Here is a 26,064-nt window from a genome sequence, read left to right as displayed (position 1 = left end):
TCATATTTTCTGGTTCAGTAGGTAAAGTAATCCAGTTTTTGAATTAACATGCATATTCATCATATTTCATGAATAAATATTGAATTACTCCAAAGTTATTATATAATCATTAGAATATTTTACAAAATTATGCACCCAAACAATAATCCAAACAACATAATTCTACCCATGTTTGGTCATCCGTAAATTCTATTTTTTTCAATAGATTTTAGTACCTAGAACAGGGGTGTTAAACTCAAGGCCGATGGGTTGTTCAGATGCAGCTCGCAGGACCGGCCTGGAAATATCAAAGAACCAACCTGCAATGCCTTTGCTGGCCAAAAAGGGCCAGCATGGGGGGCCACATGCAGCCCCCCCAGGGCCTGTTTTTAGCTTCCATAGCCTCCTGCAGCACTCTGCCAGTCAAAAATGGGCCATGGGGGGGGTCGTGAGGCCCCTGCACAGCCCGTTTTTGGCTTCCACAGCCTTCTGCAGCACTCTTGAGGCCCCCCTCATGACCCATTTTGGCCAGAAGAATGCTGCAGGAGGCCGTGGAGGCCAAAAGGGTGCCCTGTGGCCCATTTTGGCTGGCACTGCTGCACGAAGCAGCATCTTCTTCACCTTCTGATTACAGCATCTGCCAACCAGAACTAGGTACCCTACAAGATTGGGTTATTTCCCTCACACACCTTATTTCTACCTAAATATTAACCAGGCTTAACTGCAAAGCTTCTAAATCCAGATAAGGAGAACCAATGCTAAGTTTTGATATACTGAGGAAAGTATTGTATCTAAACCTTGAGACTCTGCCTCTTGAAGCTGATCTAATTTTTCACATTTGATTCATTTATTTGTTCTTTTTTCTCCTCCAAGATGGTGTCTGATCATTTGGCAGCAGCATAACATACAGTTGTGTCAAAACTGACTAGGCTCCAATACAGCAAAGTGTCTATATCGTCTTTCAAATCATTTACTAAATAGCTCATTAGAAGATACATCAATTTCCATGGCCCATTTTGGCTGGCAGAGTGCTACAGAAGGCAGCACCTTCTTCACTTTGTCTTTAGCCGCATCTGCCAAGTAGAACTAGGTACCCTCCAAGATCTGGATGGCTGTTGTTCAGAAGAGCCAAAAACACCTGGCTCTTCACCTAGGCCTTTGATGAGAGGTCCCTCGTATCACTGAGCTTGTCATCTTTTATCTTAATATTTTACTTGTGCTTGATTTAATTGTATTTTTTTTATTGTTGTGAGCCACCCAGGGTCATTGAGAATTAGGTGATATATCAATTTTGTAAACTATTACTAATATTAAGTTCTCCTCTAGGGCTGTATCAGAGGTAGTAACAAAGATTGATAGACTGTTGGACAGACAGTTTTTAGAGACATCTGGAGAAATTGTCAGTTCATTTATGCTCTGCTCCTTTACAAAAGAGTCAAGCCCCATAGCAGCTGGGGGCTCTACACGTCTTTAATCTCTACATTATGGAATTGTGATTATTTGTACCAGAAAGTAAATCTCCCTTTCTCTGGGATAGCTGTTTTGAATGCAAAGGGAAAAAATGCATCTTGAGCCTGTGTCATACACCCACCATGGTCACGCTCAACATGCCCATGTCTCACCCCCCACCTGCCTTAAAGAAAAAAAAAGGCCATTTGATTCATTCAAAATTATTTGTTATTAGATTCCTCGGTGCTGAATTCCATAAATAATAGTGCTTGGTTAAATAAATCTGCTGAAATCTTACTTTCAATATAAAACAATTAGTATGTTTGACATCTTTAGCTTCTATTTTGAAACTGCCATTTCCATCCTTTTCACTGAAATCTAAGTTTCAACCTAACCATACTTGGGGAGGAAAAAGATATTTCCTCCAAATCTAGCATATAGAAAGAGGAGAAGGAAGGCTGCTGTCCATGAAATTTTGACACAAATATTACCATCAACACGTCCAAAAACTTCTAAATTAAATATGAGATGGGCGAACAATTTGTACATGCTTAAGAATTTTCTCACTTGTATAATCTTTAGAGGTATTTTGAGACAATGCTAATCCCCAGCATTATTTCAATTTATGAGACTAAATCTTAACATTTATTTCTTTTTGAACTTTATATGAATGACATCATAGCAATCATGTGATACTGGTGCTGTTTGTACAAGAAAGCAATGAGGAAAGTGTTCACCACTTTCAAGCATATACATCCTTCATACCTATATGGATGCTGGTATGAGGAATCCCTACAGGTATTCAGAATATGTGAGCTAATTCACAAATCAGGATATTTCCTACGAAATCAAGCATAATTCCTAACATAGCCAATACTAAAAATAATCACTCTATTTTATCTCAAAACATTATTGATTCATAAAATACTGTATGATAGATCTGAGGTAGAAATTAAAATTAAAATACAATAATAAATGGAAGATATTAGATCTCTAATTGAACTAAAGAGAAAAGACAAGCTGTTAAAAAGGAGAAGAAAAAGCATGAATTAAATTCTCAATTTCAAAGGAACTAGTTTGAACTGACCTGATGAAGACATATAACAATTAACCTCTATAAAATATTCTTATTGGCTATATACTATTTGATAAATTAGACTTTAAAAGGCTATACATTTTTTATGAAAGAAGTTTAATTTAAGCAGAACTGTGAGGTATAGCAATTTAATATTGGCTAAACATATCCCTTATTTACATCACTTAATCACAATAAAAATGAAACTGCACTTCCTTTTCTGCAAAGCATATAGGAATAAATGTTGATTAGTGTTCCAGAATAGATTCCAAATAGTGAAATAGTCAGCACTATTTATTTTTCTCTAAAAGTTTTGAAAAAGTTAGACTCTTTAATTATTTGCATAGAACACTAAACTCTTTAAAACAGTTGGGTTTTTTAGAAACACATAGCATTTGTATAAGCAGAATGTTACAACAAGCAGGTTGTATAAACAGATGTTTCTTGGGCTTCTTCTCCAGCATGCTGGCTGGAGAATTCTCAAAGTTGAAGACCACACGTATAAAAGTTGCCAAAACTGAGAAACACTGGTTAAATTGACTACTTTTGATTCTTAGAATTGCTTTTTTAAAGCTTATTTTCATTATTATTTTTTTAGAAAAAAAAAAATAACCTCTTCCTTTGTGGGCAATCTTGAATGCTTGTAGAAGGCTTAAATAAATGTCTTTGACATGATCTATCATGGAGGACAACTGTTATTGAAAGGCTCACAATTTAGATCTTTTGGAGACTTCGGTTTGTCGGTTCGCGGCGGCAGGGATTCGCGAAGCTGCGCGATCCTGCTGCGCTAGCCGCTTTTGGTGCTCCGATCCGGACGGGTCCGAGCTAGGCTGCCCTGCAGGGGCAGCTGAAGATAGGGGATCCGGAGAGGGGTTTGGGGTGTTGCAGACCCCCTCCCGGCTGGCAGAACCCCCTTTTCCCAAGACGCAGTGCAGCGGCGGTCCGCAATGGCCGCCACAAAGAAGCTGGCAGCCGGGTAAGAATGCGCAGGAGGAAGTGGAGAAAGTTTTTGAAAAGAGAAGTTTTCTTGGTTCCCAGGACTCTAAGACATATTTAACAAAACTCCTGAAAATTATGACTTTCTGAATGATACCTTCTAGAAGAGGAAAAAAAGCGGCAGTTTGGTGGTGCTGAAAGGAAAGTTTACTCTCCTTCCCGACGAATTAATAAGTGGACATTGAGAAACCTGTTTTTTTCAGGTAAAACTAGCTTTATGGGATAAGTCGGAAGGGAGAGGACAAAAAATATATTCATCTGGTTTGATTTTGTTGGAGGAGATGCCTTAAGGATTTGAAGACAGAAATAGAACTCCAATAAGGCTTCAAAATACAGATTTGGACTTTCTTTTTCTTTTGTCTGATACTACCCCTGGAAGAGAAAGGAGAATTTTGTCTTGGCTTGGATTGATTGAGGATTGTGGATTTTGGGATTGTTTTACTTTTTTTTGAAATATCTTGGTTGGTGTAAGAAGAGGGAAAAAAGAAAAGAAAAGAAAAGATCTATAATGGCTTTTCTTTTGAAGAACTGAGGGAAGAATATGAGCAAACAAAAGCAGCGGTAAAGATGGTATGGAAAAAGCCTTCCTATTTTTAGAAATGGCGCTGGTTAACTATCAACAAACAATACAACAGATGGAGGCAGAAAACAACAAGAAGAAGAAGATGAAGACGCCATCTTTAATGAATTCCAAAATTTAACTAAGAAAGAAGGAAGGAAGAAAGCGAGGAAAATGAAGGACTTAAGATCTAAAAAAAATTTAAGAAAGAGAAAAATAAGATGCAAAATAAATATAATGATAGTAAACAAAAGAAAAAGGGAACACAACAGAGAAGGGATGCCAGCAAGGCAGAGGCTAGAAGAAGGGGGGTAGGAAGATTTGGTGGGGAAGAAAGAAAGGGGAAAGGCGGAGAAAAGCCACAAAGTTTTGAAATTAGATGGGAAAAGAGGAATTTTTTTAGGGACAAAGGGTAAAGTACAATTTTCTTAAAAAGATTTTGCAAGGTACATAAGATGGTATTGTAACATCTGTATTAGAAATAGAAAATTAGAATGGCTTAAGAGTTAATAAGAAATTAAAATGTTGAAATGTTTAACAATGATTGATTTTAAAATGTAATAAAATATTAAAGAGAAAGGCAATGGGAATGTTATAAGATTTAATATTTAGATTTATTATTTAACTATGTATTTAATCATTTTGGATTAATTACTCTGTTTTTATTGTTATTAAAAGAAAAAAATTAGTAGATAGAATGTACCAAGCAGAATCAGATTGGGTATTAGGTGTTATATTAAATGTTAATCTAATTAATTTAGGGGAGGATAGAAAGGCATCATACTCTGATTAGTGATTTCAGGAGAAATTCTTTTTTTTTTTATAAGGAATGAGATAGAGGGATAATAAAGAATGGGCAAAAGATACAAATATAATGATTTAAATTAAGATGGATTAAATAAGATAGAATTATGAAGAGTGAAATGTGTGGAGAAGTTTATATAGAAGATATAGAATGGTAAACAAAATAGGTAATGATATGTAAGATGAGCATGAATATAATTGAAGCCCATATAAAGAGAGGTACCTGGGGCCAAGTTACTTTCCTAAAAGATTTTTATATGTTTGTTTGTTGTGTGTTTATGTTTTTGAGAGTATTAATAAAACCTTGTAGAAATACAGAATGAGAATAATGGTAATCAAGTCAGAAAGAAATAGATGAAATAATAATAGTGAAATTGAATAAGAGTAAAGAGAAGTAAAGAGAAATTGGATAAGAGGTATTTTTATGCTCATATGGAAATGGCTTAAAATAGAATTGTATTGTATAAAATAAGGTTTTATCTGACCTGTAAAATTTATAATGGAAAAAGGTTTAAATATGTAATGGTTGATGATGATTTGTTTGTCTTTGAAATTAATAAAATTTGCTTTAAAAAAAATGTCTTTGACATGATCTATCATGGAGGACAACTGTTATTGAAAGGCTCACAATTTAGATACAAGGCAGGTGAAAAGTAAAACACATCCCAATATAATATTCAAAAGAACGTTTCTAAATAAGACACATTTATCAGGTTTGGCCTGGCACTGGAATTACATTGTTTGGATAAATTACAATGAAATAAAGGTATAGACAAATTACATGCAAGGCATTTATTTATATTAGATTGCAATTCCTATACCCCTGATCCAACTCATGCTAGTGGGAACTTGAGTTGTAATCCAACACTTCACATTGCTTACCTCTGCTACACTATAATATAAAAAGGATCTTACAGTTTTTGATTTTTTTTCCTTTCCTTTTTTTTTTTTGAAAAGTTTATTTGGGTTTTCACAAAAACAAAATACAAATAAAACATCTTTTTTGAAAATAGCATGGTCCCAGGTTATCACTTCTTCATACAGACACAAAACTCAATTTCATGTTCATTTTTATATTCTATTCCATATCTTATTACCATTTTATATTTTCTACATAGTTTCCCCCCTCTTCTAATTTTCTCAACTTTGTTTTAATTATCTCAATTCAAATCATTATATTTATACTTTTGTCTGTCCTGTTACAATTTCACATTATCTTTTCTTATTAAGCAAATTTTTCCCTGTATATTTTTTTTTTTTTTTTTTTTTTTTTTTTTTTTTTTTTTTTTTTTTTTTTTTTTTTTTTTTTTTTTTTTTTTTTTTTTTTTTTTGTGTGTGTGTTTTTGTTGTGTTTTTTTTTTTTTTTTTTTTTTTTATTTTTTTTTTTTTTTTTTTTTTTTTTTTTTTTTTTTTTTTTTTTTTTTTTTTTTTTTTTTTTTTTTTTTTTTTTTTTTTTTTTTTTTTTTTTTTTTTTATTTTTTTTTTTTTTTTTTTTTTTTTTTTTTTTTTTTTTTTTTTTTTTTTTTTTTTTTTTTTTTTTTTTTTTTTAATTTTTTTTTTTTTTTTTTTTTTTTTTTTTTTTTTTTTTTTTTATAAAAACCCTTCTCTTTTTTATAAATATTTTATCCATCATCATATTTTCTAAAGTTATTTCTATTTGTAATATAACAAAGCTATCTTATGTACCTTTGCAGAATCCCTTGTAAAAGACAGAAACAAGAAATGGAGAAACAGGGAAAAGATATAACGATTGTAACCATAAGTTTGTTTAGAGATAATGGGTGAAAATTTAATTGATTTTTTTTCCTTTTCTTAGCAACCAACTGCATCTTGGGGAGCTAGTCTCTACAGGATATAACAGTCTATGTTCTAAGTTTGGGAAAGTCAAGGAACTAAATAAAAATACTTTAAATACTTTGCTTTTAAGTTTCTGTTCACTCCTTGTATTAGTTGAACTATTTCTCAGTCTAACTACAATGCATTCTTCAAAACTGATGAAGCACTTAATCACTGCACAGCAAATTCAAACTATACCCAGAGGCAGTGCACATGCAAATATTACTGGATGACAGGCAAACCTTTTTAAGGAATCTAATCTGACCTTCCACTAAGCAAAAATAAAATGATATAAATCATCTTATGAAATTAATTTCTGGATAAAGTTGAAACAAATAACTACTTTGATACGTTCAGGGTTATGAATTGTCATGAAATTAAGTCAAGCCTCAGTATAAGAATATGAGTATTGACTATTCATACTTAATGGAATTCAAAACATTTAAGTCCTTAAATGAAACTATACAACTTTAATGGAACAGTTCGTATATTAGGTGTTTTTTTTCTAAATTAAAAGAATAAGTGGATATACATGAAAAACTAACTAGCATCCTAGTGAGCACCCACCCCTCCCCAGAAGAATGAAATATTCTAGGAAATATTAAAAAGGCAGAATATACCTGAGAAATCTGTTCTTGGAAAGCAGTCCCCACCTTTGTTAATGGCTCCAGAAAGACAAAAGACGTATCTACAACACAAAAGACCTTTCGCTCCAGGGTGATGAGATTAAGACATGGCCCTCAGGACATGATAGGATCAGCCTTCTACCCACTTCACCTGGGAAGATTACATCACCTAGCAAGATTCAACCAGGCTTGGGACTCAAGAAGACAACCTACAAAGTTACCCCTACATGGTGCCTGGGAATCTGACAACAAATCAGGATATATTTCTTGCCACAGGAACAGGAAGCAAGTTCAAAGCCCAACAGAAGTTATAAATCTCTCTTCCTCTCTCACCCATGTGCTTTTTTTTGCCCAGGACCTCGAATCATGTGGTTCTGCTGTCCACCATTAAACCATCTTTCCAAGAAATCTCCATGTTTCCAGTGTCTTTCTTCCCATTTGGAACTGAACCCAGATGGACATTTCTTCCAACATTAGAAACAGTCAGAAATTTTGTTGCTCTTGCATTAAGTATCTTTGTTGTGTGACAATAAATTTAAAGACTTTGTTGGCTGATTGATTTCCTCAACTGTTCTAGAGAAACATCTGAAATGTCTTTAGTCACCAGAAACTGAGAGGCAGGAATCTGACAAATGTAATTTTTAGCTTAGACAATTAAAGCCAAGAAAAAAACTACAGAAAATTACACATAACTAATTGGCAAGGTATAATATTAAGAACTGAACTTTTGCACAAATACCATGTGAAAACATATATTTTAACTTTATTTATATGGAAAGCATTAACAACATCCCATAAAGTGGCAAAATGTTTTGAATTTCCGGTTCTTCCTATAACCTTGATATTTCTTGGAGGTCTTCCATTTCAGGCCTAAACCTGTTTTGTTTCCAAAATTTAACAAATATTTTAGAACTGTAGCCTAAAAAAAGAGTGCCCCCCTCACCCATACACAGAAAGAATGAATAGGTTCTTTTCAAAGCATTCTAATATTCTTTTCATTATTAAGTGTAACTATAGCAGTTCACATAAAATACTGAAATTGAAATGCAAAATGTGGAAGAACAGTTGTCTGTAGCATCCTCAGTTCAGGGAGAGAAAGCAGGCACAAGAAACAATGCATTCCTATGCTAAAGAAACATAGGATTTTTTTATCAGCTACCAATAAATGTTATTTAGGAAGGAATGTATTGGTGATAATGTAATCCAGGGATATTAATCTAATACAGGCAATTGCTTATTCTGCAGGGGCAAATGACAAGGAATAAACATCATGCAAATGTCACAACTTAAATATTTATGTCTGGCTTTGGATTGCAAGTACCTAATGGCAGTATTTCCATGATGATATTGTGCATGTATTGTCATGTTGGCATCATTTTGCTGCAGATGCTATTACCAATAAGTATTTTGGATTATTGCTTCCAACAGTCGCTGTAGCATTGAGTGTAAGATCTATAATGCAAGAAAGCTACAACATCCCTAGAAGATAGTCATCCAATTATTTTCTTACTCCTTTCAACAATGTAGCCATAGAAATAAATTCCATCAATAAACGAACAATTCTATTATATTTTCTAAAGTTTAACCAAAATGTGTTTCCTTCAATTTTTACTTTTAGATTCCCCCATTGCTTTCAGAAGCAACAAAGCACTAGTACAGTCAATGCTCCATGTGACCCCCCCATATACCGTATTTTTCAGAGTATAAGATGCACCTAGATTTTGGGGAGGAAAAGAAGAAAAAAAATCTGCCTGACTCCCAGCATCTATCTAGTATTCATCTGGCCCATTTGCCGCAGCCCCATTTGCCGCTGCCCATTCACCATGGGCCATTTGCTGCTGCCAGCGTGGCCCATTCACCGTGGCACGTTCGCTGCCGCCACAGCCCATTTCCCATGAACCATTCACAGCGGACCGTTTGCTGCCACCCATTCGCCATGGCCCGTTCTAGAACAGCTGATCGGTGCCACACCAATCCCCCTCCCTCTCCAACACAATATTTGATGTATAGGATGCACAGACATTTCCACCCACTGTTTTGGAAGTGTGTCTTATACTCCGAAAAATACAGTATTTAAAATTATGTCTAATTTTCTTTTCATTAAGCTAAAATACTATTGAATTTTCTAGGTGAGCCCTCTGAATGAACATCATCACACCATAATTCTACTTTTCTTGGATGGTCAAACATCCCCAAAACTATGGTTTCATTTATATTTTTAGCATACTGGTCACTTACCCTAACAGGTGGACTTCGTGCTTGTACTCTCTGTTGCTGGACACTTTGAGAACTATGTAGGTCTTTTTGAATGCAATTAGCAACAGTGCTAGTTTGGGCCCTTAATAAATTTGTGCATGTCATTAAATTAGTCAATTTCTGAGGCCTTTGTTTGATGCCATCTAGTAGTCGAACAAGCAAAATATTATTAGGAAGGTCATCAACATTGCAGTCTACTAATGTCCTACATTCAGGACAACGAAGCTCATTGCGTGAGCTCACAATGCCCAAGAGACATCTTTTACAAAATGTATGTTGACAAGGCAAGACTTTTGCAGAAGCATCCAGACGTTCTAAACAGACAGGACACTCCAACAGATCCAATAAGACCGACTCATCCATTTTATTTAGCTAACTGAGAAATAATTCCTATTTTTTCTGAATGTGTTAAGTAATTCATGTTATATCCATGCCTTTTCACTCTTCTTTCTGAAAATTGAGAAAGGGAAAAAAAAACATCAATACAAACGAAAATGGAGAATGGCATTCCAACATAGGAAAAATTGTGTTTTTTTTGAGACAGCCTAACAAATCAATCAAACTTTAAAAAAAAAGTTTTTATAAACAAAAATGCTTTCAGTGTTCTTGTCTAAAGTCCAGGCTTCATTGCTTTAATATTTATCTGGAGACATGATGTATTTTGAGAATAAATTCCATAATAGTTTTTTTATATCAACTTTCTCTACAGCTCCTATAATGACAAAATGTTGGACACTAGGGATCTAAAAGGACAAATCTTATTAGTGCCTTCTTAACTGAAATAGCATCATTACAAGGTATTGTTATGCCTTTTAACAGAGGAAGTTAGTATAATGGCCAAGATCACAGTATCATTAACTTTCAAACTCTTAAGTTTACACAGTCTACATTAATTACTGCTGCTAGCAATCTTCATTTCATATTTTCAAATATGGAATTTAAGTCATTTCCCTTTTTAAAACAAAAGTAATGTAATAAACATATATTTTAAAATCTGTATACAGTATCTGAAACTTCAATGTAAATTATGAAAAAGAAACAACTTGATCATCAAAATTTGGCCTTAAAACAAAAAGACATTCTATTACTAGAATCAACATACTATAATTAACAATTATCTCTTAAAATTGACATTGAACCACTTTAACCATAGTGGTTAAAGAAAAGGTAATATTTTATATTTTGGATAAGTTATGAAAACGACAGAAGATGTACATTTAATCACAAACTATATGGAGAAATTAAAACATTAAAAGAATGAAGGAGTTATGGTAACAAGGCAGATCACATCAATGATAAGATTGAAGAAAAAAAGATAAAAGAAAAAAAATTAACCATTGCTCAATATATATTACAAAATTTATGTATATGTAGATATTTGTATATGTATATATTATATATATGTTGATTTGTCTGTTTTAAATGTATGTCAAATAAATGTTTTTTCTAGAATAAAATAAAATATTTTTAAAAAATGACACTGAAAAAATAGGGAAGCTAATAGAACTTTCATCCAAAAGAATAAGATTGATGTGCTATTGGAGACATTATATTGTACTCCAGTAAGGCATCAACATGGGTTGATCTGATGAAAATTGCAAGAGCAATATTTAACAGAAATCTAAACACACTCAGCAAATGATTACTTTTCAGCACTCTGATAAAAATTAAATTATTCTCATTGGCAAGGTTACTTTAAATACATTCATTGTATAGACAGAGAGATGTTAAATTATTTCCAGTTGTCCCTTCTAAAATATATATCTACACAGGAGCCAATAACAGAAGGTTCCTAGCAAAGGACAGCAGCTAACATAGAGCAAGATGATGATGCCTTAAGATTTGATGAGAACCATCAAATAGACACTTCACTAAGATACTTCACTAAGAGTTCACTACAAGGCCAAATAATCTAGGGGAAATCCTTCAACTGCTTCCAATGCATATAGGAAAGATGCTAATAATTTTTATTTTGGGTGAAACAAAACAGCAGCAGCAGCAATAATGGAACAAAATGTAACAGGATAAAAAGCCGTGCTTCTGAAAACCTGGACAGTGTAAATTAAACATTATGGCTTCCCATACGTGCCTAGCTTGCGTTATAGTGATGTGCTGCTCAGCATACGACCGAGATCAAACCTATCTCCCCAAGCGAGAGGCGAGACAAGACCCTGCCGTTTCTCGGGAAATACACGCCTTGCCAGGAGACAGCTGGAGGGCTAACGCGGTCTCTACCGAGGTTTAGTGGCTGTGTCTCGTTACCACCAAAGGTGGACGACCCAAGGTTGGAGTCGCGAACCTTAAACGCCCGTGGAAAGAACTATCCCAGGAGAGCGTCGCCACCGCAGAGCCTCGCTGCGGCCCGGCGCGAAGTACCGCTTCCAGGTGCTAAGAATCGGGAGAGGCTACTCGCGATCAACATGCCCTCCGCTTCCCGTTCCCAGAACTCACCATCTCCGCGGCCGTTGGAGCGAGACGAGGAGTGCCCCCTTTCCCCTCAGCCTTCGCGTTTTCGCGCCTCTTTGTTCCCGCGAGGAGCCGCCGTCGCGCTCGCTCGCTCTCTCCACCCCAGTATAGAAGAGGCTCCTCTTTGCTTCTGTTCTTTCCGCCCCTCCCTATTTCCTTCCTTCCTTTCCTCCCTAAAAGGGGGCTGAGGCGGGAGACTGCCCCGCCTCAAGGAAGGAGTCCCTGGCTCTGAGGTGGAGGAGACCGACTGCCAACAGAGCTCTCAAGCCGTCCTACCCGCCTATCTACTATTTCCTGGAACTCCCGCTTCCCTCGGCGGGAGGAGCATGGAGTGCCTTCTCACACGAGAGGGAGTCGACTGGAGGAGGGCGGAGAGCGAGAGCGAGTCTTCCGAAGGGGTGCTGCTCCCTTTGGTAGACCAGCTGGCTCTCCCTTCCCTTAGGACATCTTAGCTCCCGCCCCTTCAGTCGCCCCAGGCTAGTGCCTGGATCCGGCCCATCTACTCGCCCACCCTCGGCTCTCTTTCTCTCCCCTGGTATAGGATCTCTTTAATTAAAAGTATTTCTGAGCCTTTAATCACTGTTTTCTTGGAAAGGTTTCCCCACCATTTCTGGCTCAGCGTGGATCGGACAAGCTGACAGCGTTTGGGGAGACTTGAAGTGCGTGGGCCCAGGAAATAAAAGACCTATCCCACTTGCTTTGCTATGCGGGACAGGTTCGGAAGATCAGGTGAAAAACGGCGCCAAGAAAGCTTCATATTACCACCAATAATAAAAAAGTGACCCTGTTTAAAAAACAGGTCAGATTCAAATTTAATACTTTATTAAGAAAAGGATTGATCTGCTTTGTGTAAGGGGCCCAAACGTATGAAAGATGCACAAATGGCCAAGTCAATACAGAATGTTATAATACTGTTCAGTAGATTGCAAGAGAGACAGCAATCTAAATTCTGGGGTATAAGGTTTCTAGCAAACTCCCTTTATTGACATATTTGCTATACCTTCCACTGTGGTTTTGGAATGGTGATTCCATGTTGGAAGGCAGTAATGCAACAAAACAGGCCCTGGGCCCCCAAAGTGCTGCTGTGTTTTGTTTTCCCCACAATGTTTTCTGTGGCTTGAAAGCACCTTTGCCCCACAATTGTTTTTAAATAATTAAAAGAAGAATAAGGAAAGGGTGCTGGCTAGCTGACATTTTAGTGCTCCTCTTGGCCAGCTGGTGGGAGTGCTGGGCAGCTTAAGGAAGCAAAACTGAAAATATTTGCAGTATCACACAGTGATACAAAGGGATTGAAAAATTGAGAAGTGGCTGCTAGCCATATAGAAGGAACACTTGTTCAGTGATGGGTATAAAATAATGGGTTATTGCTTCCTCCCCCATAAAAAAAACTTCAAGGTAATTACCAGCTCTTTTCTTGAATTAAATATAGGGGATTAGAACAAGTGGTCAATAATTCATGTCGCAATCTATTCAGGGGATGGGTTGCTGAAATTGACATAAGCAGTTATTTAAAACATGTTGATGAATCATGACTGCATCATTTCCATTTACATGTGTGTCTCAATTCAGAACTATACACAACTGTCATAAATGCCCATTGTGAATTTTTTTTTAGAAAAAGCAATCAATTCACTTGAAAGAATCAAATAATGATAGATAAGTACTAGGATGGTAGAGAATGCTAAAATGCTATTATATCCATGTGTCAGGCTGTTTCTTTGAGCACAGAATAGTGTCAATAGAGAAAGGAACCAAATTCACTTCAGCTGAAATGTATTTGGTGGACCAATATTTGAGATTACGAGTGAAGAAGCCAAATATAAAATGAGCTTCTAAACCATTTTGAAATATACAATGTACAACATTTACATTATAGTCAAAAGCTCCTGTGAATATAATTCATTTTGAACCACCTGTGTTTTATATAAAAATTTGTTCCTAGGAAATCAAACAGGGATTTCTATCCCTAGAAAATCAGTGACAGTTCCTGAAAATAATGAATTATATCAGGAGTGTCAAATTCGATTTCATTGAGGGCTGTATTAGCAATGTGGTTGTCCTCAGGGGGTTGGGGTGGGAGGGGAGGAGAGGGGCTGGGGTGGTCGCAGCAACTGGGTGGGGCATACCCAGCTCGACATCACTCATGAAGAGGGGCACCTGTGGGGCCCGGGGAGGATTGGGGAGGGAATCCAGGGGTCTCCATGAGGTGAGGTGAGGGTGGGGATGCGCGCTCGCTACCCTTTCCCTCAGCTGGCACACTCTGTGGCTCCGGAGCCTGCTGCCACCACTGGGCTGGCTATCCAAGCAGCAGGCACGGTGGCAGCATCAACAGCAGGCGGGAAGGCACATGATGCGGACTGTTAAGCCTGAATTCCCCAACGAGTGTTAAGGAAAACAAACTAAACAGAATGTGTAGCGTAGTCAGATAGGCAGACAGGTAAATGTGTGAGATAAGTTTGTATTTTAGTTAACACGCAGTAAAAAGCAGATACGCTTGTGCTATCAAAAATATAGTTTATTCCATTAGGAATTATAGCATAGTCAAAATAAACGGTCCATTAGTCATGTATCATTTCAGTCAGTCCAGTCGAGGATACTCAATTTACAAAGTCCGTGTTGAATAGCCAATGTCAGTTCACTTACAATAAATCAGTCCGTATTTTCTCTTCTCTCCGTTGAGAAATAAACACTCTTTTCTCTCCTCCGTTCCAGTAAGGAAAAACGCAGTCATCAATCCATCCAGTAATTAGGGATCATTAAGCCACAGAGAGCTGCAATTGACTTGCTTCTTTTATGGTGCTTTTACAACCACACCCTTAATTACATTCTTGTAGTTAAAGTTACACACACTTTAACCAACAAACCATGATAACTTATTTATTATTTTTACCCAAACCAGTTAGGGTAAACAATGTTATCCCTAACACGGACCACTGAATGCCCTTACTCTTTCCCACTGTCTGTTTTTGCGGTTGGAGAGAAAGTCACTGCTTTGGACCCTTTGCAGGTATTGCCCTTGGCTTGTGTGGGGAATGTGTTCCCCTCATGCACCCGATGCACCTCGGCCCTCCTGAGGGCTGCCTCCACCACCACTCAGCAGATCCGCCCAGCCAAAGGAGGTGAAGCCACGAGCTAGAAAGCCCAAGTATAGGTAAAGCACGCCTCGGCCTAGCAAGTAAAAGGCAGCCACAACAAGCGGGGAAAGCTGGATCCCATTGCCGCCATGGCCCAGCAGAGATGGAGGCACGCGATCCTGGCTGGGCCTGGGTGGCCATGATGTCAGAGCATTTGCAGTGTGACTGCTATTATGAGACAAACCAGGAGCAAAACACAACACACAGAGACTTAGACATTTAACAGTGGTTTATATACAACAGTTATATAGAGACATATATGTGGTAGGCAAATACCTTTACAAGCAAGCTTTCTTCTTAACTCTACACACAGAGAACTCTGCAATGAATATTGGACACAAGGAAAGAGAAAACACACCCTCTAATGGCTGCCTTATATAAACACCTCTTAAAGGGAAATACCCATGCTATACTGAATCATCTTCATTTCATCAGCCTAACATTTCATCAGACTTACAGCATCTGGCAGCTATTACTGCTGCTAGTCAGTTCTTAAATCTTAATACCTCATTAGGGAAGTACTTGGTCAGGCCTGCTGGATGCACCAGATAGATGCTTTCCCTGTCCCAGCCACGTGGGATGGAGCAGGCATGTCCGGTAATTTGCATCATATGCCTCCCCACTTGACTCTGCCTGCTGCTGGTGCCGCCGCTGTCACCATGCCTGCTTCTTGGAGGGCCAACGCAGTAGTCACAGTGGGCTGTGGAGCCGCTGCTGCCAGACACCTCCCCCCTGCACGTACACACACAGACACACACAACAAAACACGTGCAGGGGTCTGGGAGAAGTGAGCAGAGAGGCAACAATGGGGGCGGGATCAAAATGAGAAGCCTCTGTCCAAAGTCTCTGGCAGGTTAAAAAAAACAATCTGTGCAGCAGTGGCTTTTTTGTCCACCCTCCCAGTAGTGGGATTTAGCCGGTTCACACTGGTTTGGCAGAACCGTTAGCTAAATTTTTGTGAACTTTGTCGAATCAGCTGAATAGTCTTCCCATCCCACCCCACCTGCCACCCCCAAATTGTATTGATAAAGGGGGTGGGTGGCTAAGTGAGGGTCAGGAAGCCCTGCCATGCCCGATTGGGGGGGTGGAGAAGAGATGGCAAGAGGAACCCTGTCTTGCTCCAAGTGGCCCAATGAAAGGCAGCAGCAGCCCAGCTGCTTCCCTTCCCCGCCCTCTCTGGCACTGGAAGCCAACTGTCAGCCCAGTTGCCCATTCATCCCTCTCCCCCCCATGTCTCTCTGGGCTCACCTAGTGCCACAGTCTATCAGGGAGGCGAGGAGCTGCCCTGGCATCCTCCATGGGTTTGAAGACAGGAAAGCTGCTGATGATCCTGTGCCCTCCCTCCACCTTCCACTCTGGGGGAGTGAAGGCACCATTTCTGCAAAGGAGCAAGTGTCGCACTCGGCTCGAGCCATGTACGACACCGCCATGATCTCCCATCCATGGACTTACTGGGCCGCTTGCCAGCTGACATGGACTATCTGTGTGCCGATGGCAGCAGGTGTGGCTGAGTTACGTTAGCAGGGTGTCGACTGACTAGCTACGATATGACGCCCAGATGATTGCAGAGGAACCGAAGCTCTGGGCTATGGAATGAAGATCATGAACACCTGGAGGTTGCTGTGGCAGATAGCGACACTGGTGGAGGATATCTGAAGTTTATTAAGGTGTTTGAGGTGCTTGAGTGGTGGTGGGCATTAGAGAAATGCGGAGCAAATGGGATGCTGGCTTCTAGGGGGTGGGACTGAATATTGGAAGCAGGGCACTTACGGATTTGGATAAATGAGGCTCTGAGTCGGCAAAAACTCAGAGCTGACTTTAATCGGATATTCTTTTTACTTCTTGCTGTCATTACACTGAGAAGGAATAAAACTCTTGCCAGCTTGTTTGGACTTTCTTGTTGTTTATTGCCTTGTCAGAAGTGCTTACCCCAGCCTTGGCTTGCCTCCCTCCTCCCCCCCACCGCTTGCACACGCATAGCCCTGGAAAGGGAGCCCTAGATGGCCACCTCTTCTGTCGCTTGCTCACTCCCTGAATATGGTAGGAGCACCACAGAAAGAGGCAGGGCAGGCGACTGTATCAAACCCAGAGGCCTTTAGGAGAAGTGCACTGTTCAGGGGTGGAAAAGAGACATGGGTAGATACTGTTCTCATGTTTCTTTTTCTTTCACTTTGTTGGGGCTGGGGGTGCTCGCTGCTTTGAGTTGCCCTTCGCTTTATCCAATGATAGAGATGGAATCTTAGAGAGCCATTGTGCCCCCTCACCCACATAACAGGTTTGGTGTCGAGAGTTTTATTCAGTCTGTTCCCCCAACAGTTCTATTTCAGGTTTTCGGTTAACCCCCAGCTGCAAGTTAGTACAGTAATTGGCTCGCAACCAAGTAGATAACCAAAAACAAAATAAACTTACAGCCAAATCTAAAACAGTTTTGAAAATAAAGGTTTTACCTGGGTAGGTTCCAAAAATAAACAGCCCAAATCCCCTCTGAGGTCCGGGGCCTCCACTGAGGTTTGTCAATAAGTCCGGTGGTCCAGTTTCAGGGCTTGCAAGAAGTCACAGGAATTGTCCAAGCCAGGAGTTCAAGGGGTTGTTTTCAGTGAAGCCAGCCACAAACAAGCTCCAGACTAACCTTCAAGGCAATGGCCAATTAGTCCACCTGACAGATAACCGGCTGCTCCAAACACATACATAAATGCTCTCCGTAACTGAATTAAATCCACAAGCTGCAGAGTTCTGGAAACACAAACAACCGTCTGGCTACAACCAACACACGTTGCTTCCAGCAATGCCTCCCTCTGCCTGCCATGCTAAATAGCTCCTCCCAGTGCAGCCCATTAAGAGGGCTGGGGCCTTTTCTCCATTAATCTGGCAGATCTCTCTCTGCCCTGCATACTCTAGCATTTACCAAGGCTGGCAGCCCCTCTCTCTCTTCCTTTTTTTTCTCAGAGGGGTATTAGTATTTTAATATATGCACGCTCAATTTACATTTGTTTAATTATAATCCCCATGTTAACATTAAACATGTAATTGGCAGTGGAAATCCTAGACTAACCTTTCACAATTGGACAGAGGTGGGGAGATAAGACTATTCACAACAGTATCCAATCTGAATACTTGTATCTGGTGTTATTTTTAATTTTTTAAAAAATATACATCAATATTATATGAACAGTGAAGTATCTGGGTATCATTAATTTGTACAAATAATAATAATAGTAATATTAATAATATTTGTTACAGTAATCATACTTGTGTAGTTACAACATTATACATATTTATATCTAAGTGTGTTCTTTCATTTAGTTCAGTATTTTTATGCGCCATTCTAATAACAATCACAATATTGCTTAAGCATACATAATACCATCTTTCAACATCTAATCTTTATGTCTAGCTATTACTTTTAATAGTTATATAAAAATATGTATAATATTCCCCCTTAATCTTGTTTCTACCTCTAAATATTAATATTTGTTACATTAATCATGGAATTATGGTGTTATTATATACTGTATATATTTGTATTAGAATATGTTCCTTCATTGTTTAGTTGTTCAGTGTTTTGGTGCGCCATTCTAATAATAATCACAATATTATTTAGACATTCATAATGATATCATCTTTCAACATCTAATCTTTACATGTAGCTATTACTTCTATTTATATAATAATATCCCCCCTTAATCTTATTTCTATCTCTATTCTAGCTTTCAATAAAACAATCTTATATTAAACAACATTCCCTTTCTAACCATCATCTCTTGTTCGCATTAGTATTTTAATTCTTATTTGTTTTTTGGCTTGCCTCCCAAACTCCTCCCTTGAGTCTTTGTCTCTGTCTACATCTTTCCTATTTAACCCAAATATTTCTTCCATCTCTACTATCTTTTGCTGCCATCTCTCTGGGAAGTCTGCCCAAGCCCCTATCTTCTCTTTAAAAATGCCTTTCTTTTTGTCCAATCCAATTTTTTGATCTCTTAATATATATTGTCCCTGTCCCTCTTCTTGTTCTTCTTGTTGCTTTGTTTGGTTTTCTTTGGTCTGTTTTTTCTTCTGGTCTGTTATTTCCTCTGTTTCCTGCGTTTTCTTACCTTTATTTGTTATCCCTTGTTCAACATTTTCTGATTTCCCCATGTTGATTCTTTGTCAACTTAACATAAATACTTTGAAGCATCAACAGTTCAACACCATTTCTTTTTGAAATCATCTCCCCCTGATGCTACATCTTGTCTTTTAATAGGTCCAAATATTGCTCAATAGCCTGTCAATAGTCTGCCATCACCCCAGAGTCTCAATTGTCTATCACAGCTGAGAGCCAGCTTAGAAATTGTTTGCTCAGTTCTGGTGTTGCTCCCTCAGGGGGATGAAATGGTTATAATCCTTTGTATCCCACAATGTTAATCAGTTCCATTTAAATGATCCAGGAGGATTTCCAAATATCTCCTTAAGTCCATTCTGTAAGTTCAGTCATAGATCCTAGTATTTAAAAATAACTTACTTTAAATGTCTTTCACAGTCTCACAATTAAACCTCCAATAGCCATAAAATAAAAATATAGCGCAGTAAATAACACAGCAGACCTCCAGATGTTATTTAATTCCACTTCTGTATCCTTGTCTTATCAGCACTTCCCAAGGTTGTAGGAGTTTAATATATATTCCATTCATCAGTAGATGGTGCTTTCAGCTTAGATTTCAACGTTGCACAAAATTGACCGATCTTTATTTCTGTTTTTTACAAATAGTATTCAAGCAAGTGATTCCAAAATATTATTGCCAAATAATATTTTTGCCAAAATATTGCCAATAAAATTTAAAAATCCAATCTTTCTGTATTGTAAGGATTTTTCCTTCTTCCTTTAGTTCCTTTTTCCCCCGAGGTAGTTTTTCTCTGTAATCAATTGCCACTTTGACAAGCATTTCAAAGAGTCTCTTTTCCAGGGTTTCTTTTCTTTGGGGTTAGGTTCTAAGTAGAAAGAAATCACCTCACCCAGTTCCAATCACTGTTCTACACCACTCCAGCACTTTCTTTATTTCTTTGGCTGCCCCAGATTCAAGGCAGCCATAATGGCTGCCTCTTCTTTGTTGTTGGATGGGAGGGAATCCCTGCATCCAGTTGGAGAGCTGTTGCTCTCCACAACCTGCAGGGTACCACTCCTTTATTTGTCACCCCCACAGGGTGACTTTAGCCCCCCGGGGGTCCCTCAAATGAAGATTCAGCACAGGTTCGCAGAGGTCCAGTAAACCATACTTATATAATTTTGGACTCTCTGAATCAGATTGAGGCGTGATCATTTATTTCACTTTCATTGCTACTATGATGGGAGCTGAAGGAACAGCTGTGAAAACCGAGAGGACTTTTCAATGAGCCATTTTTGTTGTTCCGAAATATTATGGATCTGATCAATAGGATGGATGAGAAAATGGAAAATATCTTGCAAAGAACAATGAATAAAGACAAAACTGCCCATGAATTGGTGGAATCAAAAGAAAGACTGGATGAAATGGACTACGTAAGCCAGCAAATGGAACATGAACAGGCAAAGAATATGGATCAGAAAAAACAGCAAATGAAGCAACAGCTCAATGAAGAGGAAGACTAGATAAATGGCAAGCAAGAGGAGCGGAAAGAACAGATGGATTGGCCACATCAACAAATAAAACAAGGACTTGGAGCAAAAAATAGGACTGACAAATCCGCTGATAAAGGAAAAAAGACTGAAGAAAATAAAACAGATAAATCGACAATTGGAGAGACAGGAATATACTTTTGATAAGGAGATTGGGACATGGATAGATATTTGGGAGAATTGGCACCATAAGATTGTACTGGGAGAAATGTCTAGATTGAATAAGAAAGATAGAGATAAAGATGAGTGTGAGAGGTGAATTAAAAAATGGATAAGAAATGAAGCACTAAGGAGAAAAGATGATGGATAAAAAGAATTATCATTTAAATGTTTAAGTAGCCTGTATGTAAGCTAAAGGAGGCAGAAATAAAATTAGATAGGGAAAATATCAGAATATAATCTTTTATAGAATGAATAAAAATATAGAAAGACTAGAAGTTTACAGATGTTAGGCATTTTCTTTTATGTATTTTTCAAATAATATGAGAATTACTTAAATTTGATAAATGTGATAGTTTATTAATATTGTTAGCTTGAATTGGATCAATATGAATGATACTTAGAATTAATTTTGTTTATATATATAAAGAAATGTTTAGATTGAACAAGAAAGACATAGATGAAGATAGAGATAAAGATGAAGAGTTAGATTTTTTTTAGTTTATGTATATTTAAACAACATAATGGGGATTACTTAAATTCTACAAATGTGATAGAGATTATTAATATTGTTATGATGAACTGAATTAATATGAATGATATCCAGAACCAACTCTGTTCATACACAATGTGGATGTTTATTGAAAAAAATAATAAAAAATAAAAGATTGCACAAACTGATTGTAAACAGTGGCACAACACACTTGCCAAAATGAACATCTGTAAAAATAATCATGTGCTGCTAATGAAAAATTGCTTGGAATATAGAGTTAAAAAAGAACAAGTTAAAATACTGTGAATTTCCAAATAAAAGCTGATAAAATATTGGCCCATAATGCACAATATTTAACTGTGATTGAGAACAAGAAAGTTGATGTGGCAATGATAGAATAGATGACAGAATTGAAGATCAAGATCTGAAAGTCAAAGTGTCAACTGTCCAACTAGTGAACCCAAAACAAATCTCTTGGGAGATTTGAATTCCCAAAAGTAAAACTTTATTGGATACACCATTTTGATACTGAAGAAACAAAACCAGCTCTGGTTTTCCCATGCAAATGCTTGCCTAGTTAAACAATAACTTCCCCTTCTCCCCACCCCTGGGTGATCATATTGTCCAATTATGAGATGCCCTTTTGTTATGGAAACAGTTCACCTCTTTCTCAAGCACCTGCAGTGGTGACCTTGATGGTTTCCATACTCTCACAATCTCTGCATTCTATTTTCTCCTTCCCTCCTCCCAGTTTATTGACAAGTTGAAAAGCATTAAGATTTTTGAAAGAAGCAAAGTGGTTCAAATTTGACACAAAAATCGAAAGATTATAGAATAAATCAGCAATAGTGCTCCCAGCAGCTATTGCCCTACTTACAATACCAAAAAATCTTGGATGGCACTTAGAAAACCCGAGCATTGACAAAATTTCCATTTGCCAATTTCAAAAGGCCACATTGCTTGGATCCACAAATATACTATGGTGATATATTAGGATATCTTAGATTCTTGGGAAGAACTCAGGGTGTATGAATGTCAGCACTAGCTAAAGAATTGGCAGTTGTGATATCACTTTGTTTTGTATATTACAACTTATATGCCACATGCTCCCATCTTCGATCATGATGGAGGAAAACAAATGCAGATAACTTTGAATAGGCATTGACAATCAAAAATCTGAAAATAAGGGAACTGGCCTGTGAGGACAAGGATATTTGGTTGGTAAGGCACAATAGACACAGGATAGACTACAATCTGAAAATCTAATTTATAGTCGTGTAAAGGAAAATACACTATGGTTTTATGTATTGGGACATCGTAAAAATCATCTGGCCCTTAGTAGTTCTTAAATATACAGTAACATCAGATGAATAATGCATGATATATAACACCACATCATCAGTTATTTTACAAAAAGAAAAGCAAAATGGAGAAGCCATGTGCGAAAAACTATGTACATCCTTACTGCTTCCATAGGTATGAAGAAGCTAAGTAGCAGCCCTGTACTACTAATCAAGTGCCTTTGGTCAATTGATCATCAGTGAGTGTGACTACCTCTATAAAAGCCAAAGTTTTAGGAGTTTGCTGGTCTCCAGCAATGAGGTTTGTGCTAAACAATAAAGAAATCAAAGATCTTATAGAAGCAATTGTTGCCACCCATCAATCTGGAAAGGATTATAAGGACATTTCCAAACAGTTTAAAGTCCATCATTCCACAGTGAGGAAGATTATTTACAAGTGAAAAACATTCAAGACAGTTGCCAATCTTCCATGAATGAACGTCCCAGTAAATTCACCCCAAGGGCAATGCTCAAGAGAAATCGGAAAAAAATATATATCCAAGAGTTACATCTTAGACAGTACAAGCTTCAGTTAGCATGTTAAATGTGAAAGTTTATGACAGTATAATTGGAAAAAGGCTGAACAAGTATGGTTTGTGTGGAAGGATTGCCAGGAGATACCTCTAAAAAGAAGATGGCAGCATGGCTTAGGTTTGCAAAGTTACACCTGAGTAAATCAGAAGACTTTTGGAACACGAAACCAAAAGACTTTGTAATAGGTGACTGGGTCTACTTTTCAGTAAGTTGTTTGCAGTCTAGGCAGCCAGCCAAAAAACTAGGACTCAAGTATATAGGCCAGTTTCCCATCAAACAAATCATAAATCTAGTAACAGTTAAACTTGCCAAAATCCCTTAGGCGAGTCCATCTGGTATTTCATTGCAGGCTCCTCAAACTTGAAATTATATCACTGCTGTGCCCCACAATGCTTCAACTGCCTGAATCCCTCATGATCGAGGTTGAAATTAAAGATATTCTAGATTCCTGTAGGCATTGAAGGAAGATATAGTATTTAATTGCATGGAAAGACTTTCCTCCTTCCAAAACCAAGTGGGTTGACTGGTGCTATGTTAAAGCCATCAGATTCCTAAAACATTTCCACAATCAGTATCCCAATAAACCTAAGCAAGCTAACTATTTAACTGTCTTGAGTTTTTCTCTCTCCCTTTTATTGTTTTTTGTTTCTACAGGACTAAAGTCTGTATTCAGGGGAGTATCATGTCAGGTCCACCATTGCCGGCTGTGCCTCGCTGGGGTCCTGCCATTAGGGCAGGAAGGGGAGGGAGGCTACGTGTTACTGGGTGCTATTGTTGTTAATTCAAATATGGGAAATAGGGAGGGGGGAGTGACAATGAAAGAAGGCTGATAAACCAGCTTGTACTAAGATCTTCAAGGCTGTTTACCGAGAATGGAATGTTACCAGTTTGACACTTCGGTTTCCCAAAACGTCTTACCAGCATTGCATTGGCTAGCCAGGGGACTGTTGGGAGTGGGAAATGAAAAGAATAGTTTTGTATTTTGCATGGGAACACTAGATTGCACATGAGTTTACTGCAACCAGTTTCTTTCAGTAAAAGGTTCTCTGTGTCAACCAAATAGAATCATGAGTCTTACTCTCCTGCGAGAACAGACTGGGGCACGTCTGAAAGTCCTTTTCAAAGATGATCGCTGGGAAGTCAGTTGTCAAGCTCCTAAATTGAAATCACATGATTAGAAATGTTGGACGAGTCTTAAGTCTCCTCATTCAGTGTCACTATAATTTAGAACAATCACTGAACAAGTGGTCACTATATGTACAGCCTGTACAGTATAAAGTGACTAGCTCCTGTATGTTATTTGATCTAGTTTTGGTCTACAATCATTATCAATAAAAAATAAATCTCTATAGAAGATTGTCTTTTCTTATTTTTATATTTATTGAGTTTATTTGCCGTCCATCTCGTAGCAGACTCTGGACAGCTTTTAGCATTACATCATTAAAATTCTAAAACATAAATATATTTAAAAAATAAAAATAGAAATCCAATCAAGATAAAACATAGTTAAAAGATGGAGGAGGAAAAACAGGATGGGAATGGTGGTGGTATTACATTTAATTCAACAACCACATCCAATGTGATGTTCCCCCAGTAGGGCCCCAAGCCATCTGGCCGAGCCAGGTCCTCAGGCTCTTGCAGAAGGGTGGGAGCCAATCTCACTTCATGAAGTAAGATGTTCTAAAGAACAGGAGCCATAGCAAAGAAGGCCCTTCTCCTGGATCCTGCCAGCTGGAATTCCTTGATGGGGGGGCTTACAGCATGCTTCCCGTGCTGGCATGAATGGGGGAGGCAAATCCCAGTGGGGTAATCTCTTTGCTTTACTTCTTATTTTTTAATACTCTTGGATTGGATTGATACTACAGCTATTCATTCCCAAACTACTTGGGCTTGTTAATCCTGCTTAAAACTGAAAATAAGTAATTCATCTATCTCTTTCTAAAGGAAGAAATATTTCACACTGATTAGCTGCCTTGCTTCCTTCGCATGCCTTGCAGTTTGAAGAAAGGAATTTCTTCACGATGGGTCAGACATGACTTCGCGACTAACAACAAACAACATATGCTTCCACCACCAGCAATTGCTACTGCTCTGTAAGTTCTACTATAACACAATACTAATCATGGCTAAGTGGAATCTCTTTATCTGTATATGTCCAAGGAACCTGGATAGTTCTGTTCCACAAAGGGAGATGATATAGTATGAATTTTACAGAGAACGGCTGGCAGTAGTTCTGAGATGGCTGTGATATATTAACACAATTTGGACAAGGCAAAACTATGTACAAGCAGGATTTACTCCAGGCTGACTAAGACCAAATTACTACATGCAGAATTTGCAGGGAGGGAATATTCCAGAGATGAAGAGAAAACTATATACAATGCCTTTTAAATTTTCTTTTCTATCTTTTAGTTTAGAAGGTTGGTTTAAATCCAGCAAATTGTCTATTCTTGTAGATTTTGTTTATATCTATGGAGGGAACATTCCATGGAAAGCAATTTCTACTTCAACTAATGATTATATAGTCAGTAAGAAAGCTTCTTGCCTTTTGCCGTCTGGAACCTACATTTATTTTCATAAAATAGATGTATACATTTTTCTATAATTGCCTGTAGTGCAAACTAAATTTTAGTTTAAAATAAATACAAAATATGTTTAATTTTATTTCTTTTTCCTGGAATATAAACATGGAAATTCATTAGCTGCATAAATCAAGAAAATCCAAACTA

At 37.7% G+C, this 26,064-nt stretch overlaps 1 protein-coding gene across 1 annotated transcript in view; it reads right to left on the bottom strand.

Moving 5' to 3' along the window:
• The window catches only part of SH3RF1 (SH3 domain containing ring finger 1), a 35,927-nt gene extending 23,607 nt beyond the window's left edge, over positions 1 to 12,320 (bottom strand). The window contains exons 1-2 of the mRNA XM_026678856.2: positions 12,032 to 12,320; positions 9,563 to 10,030 (exon numbers count right to left, since the gene is read on the bottom strand). Coding sequence (XP_026534641.2) covers positions 9,563 to 9,943 — 381 coding nt within the window. The 5' untranslated portion in view covers positions 9,944 to 10,030; positions 12,032 to 12,320. The remainder of the gene's footprint in view (positions 1 to 9,562; positions 10,031 to 12,031) is intronic.
• Between the last annotated feature and the right edge of the window lie 13,744 nt (positions 12,321 to 26,064).

This window comes from Notechis scutatus, chromosome 4 (genome assembly GCF_049901735.1).
Source record: "Notechis scutatus isolate UNSWTSFEM ecotype Mainland chromosome 4, rNotScu1.2, whole genome shotgun sequence".
Lineage (NCBI taxonomy): Eukaryota > Metazoa > Chordata > Lepidosauria > Squamata > Elapidae > Notechis > Notechis scutatus.
The sequence above is the reverse complement of the archived record's forward strand: the minus strand, read 5'-3'. Positions and strand labels throughout refer to the sequence as shown.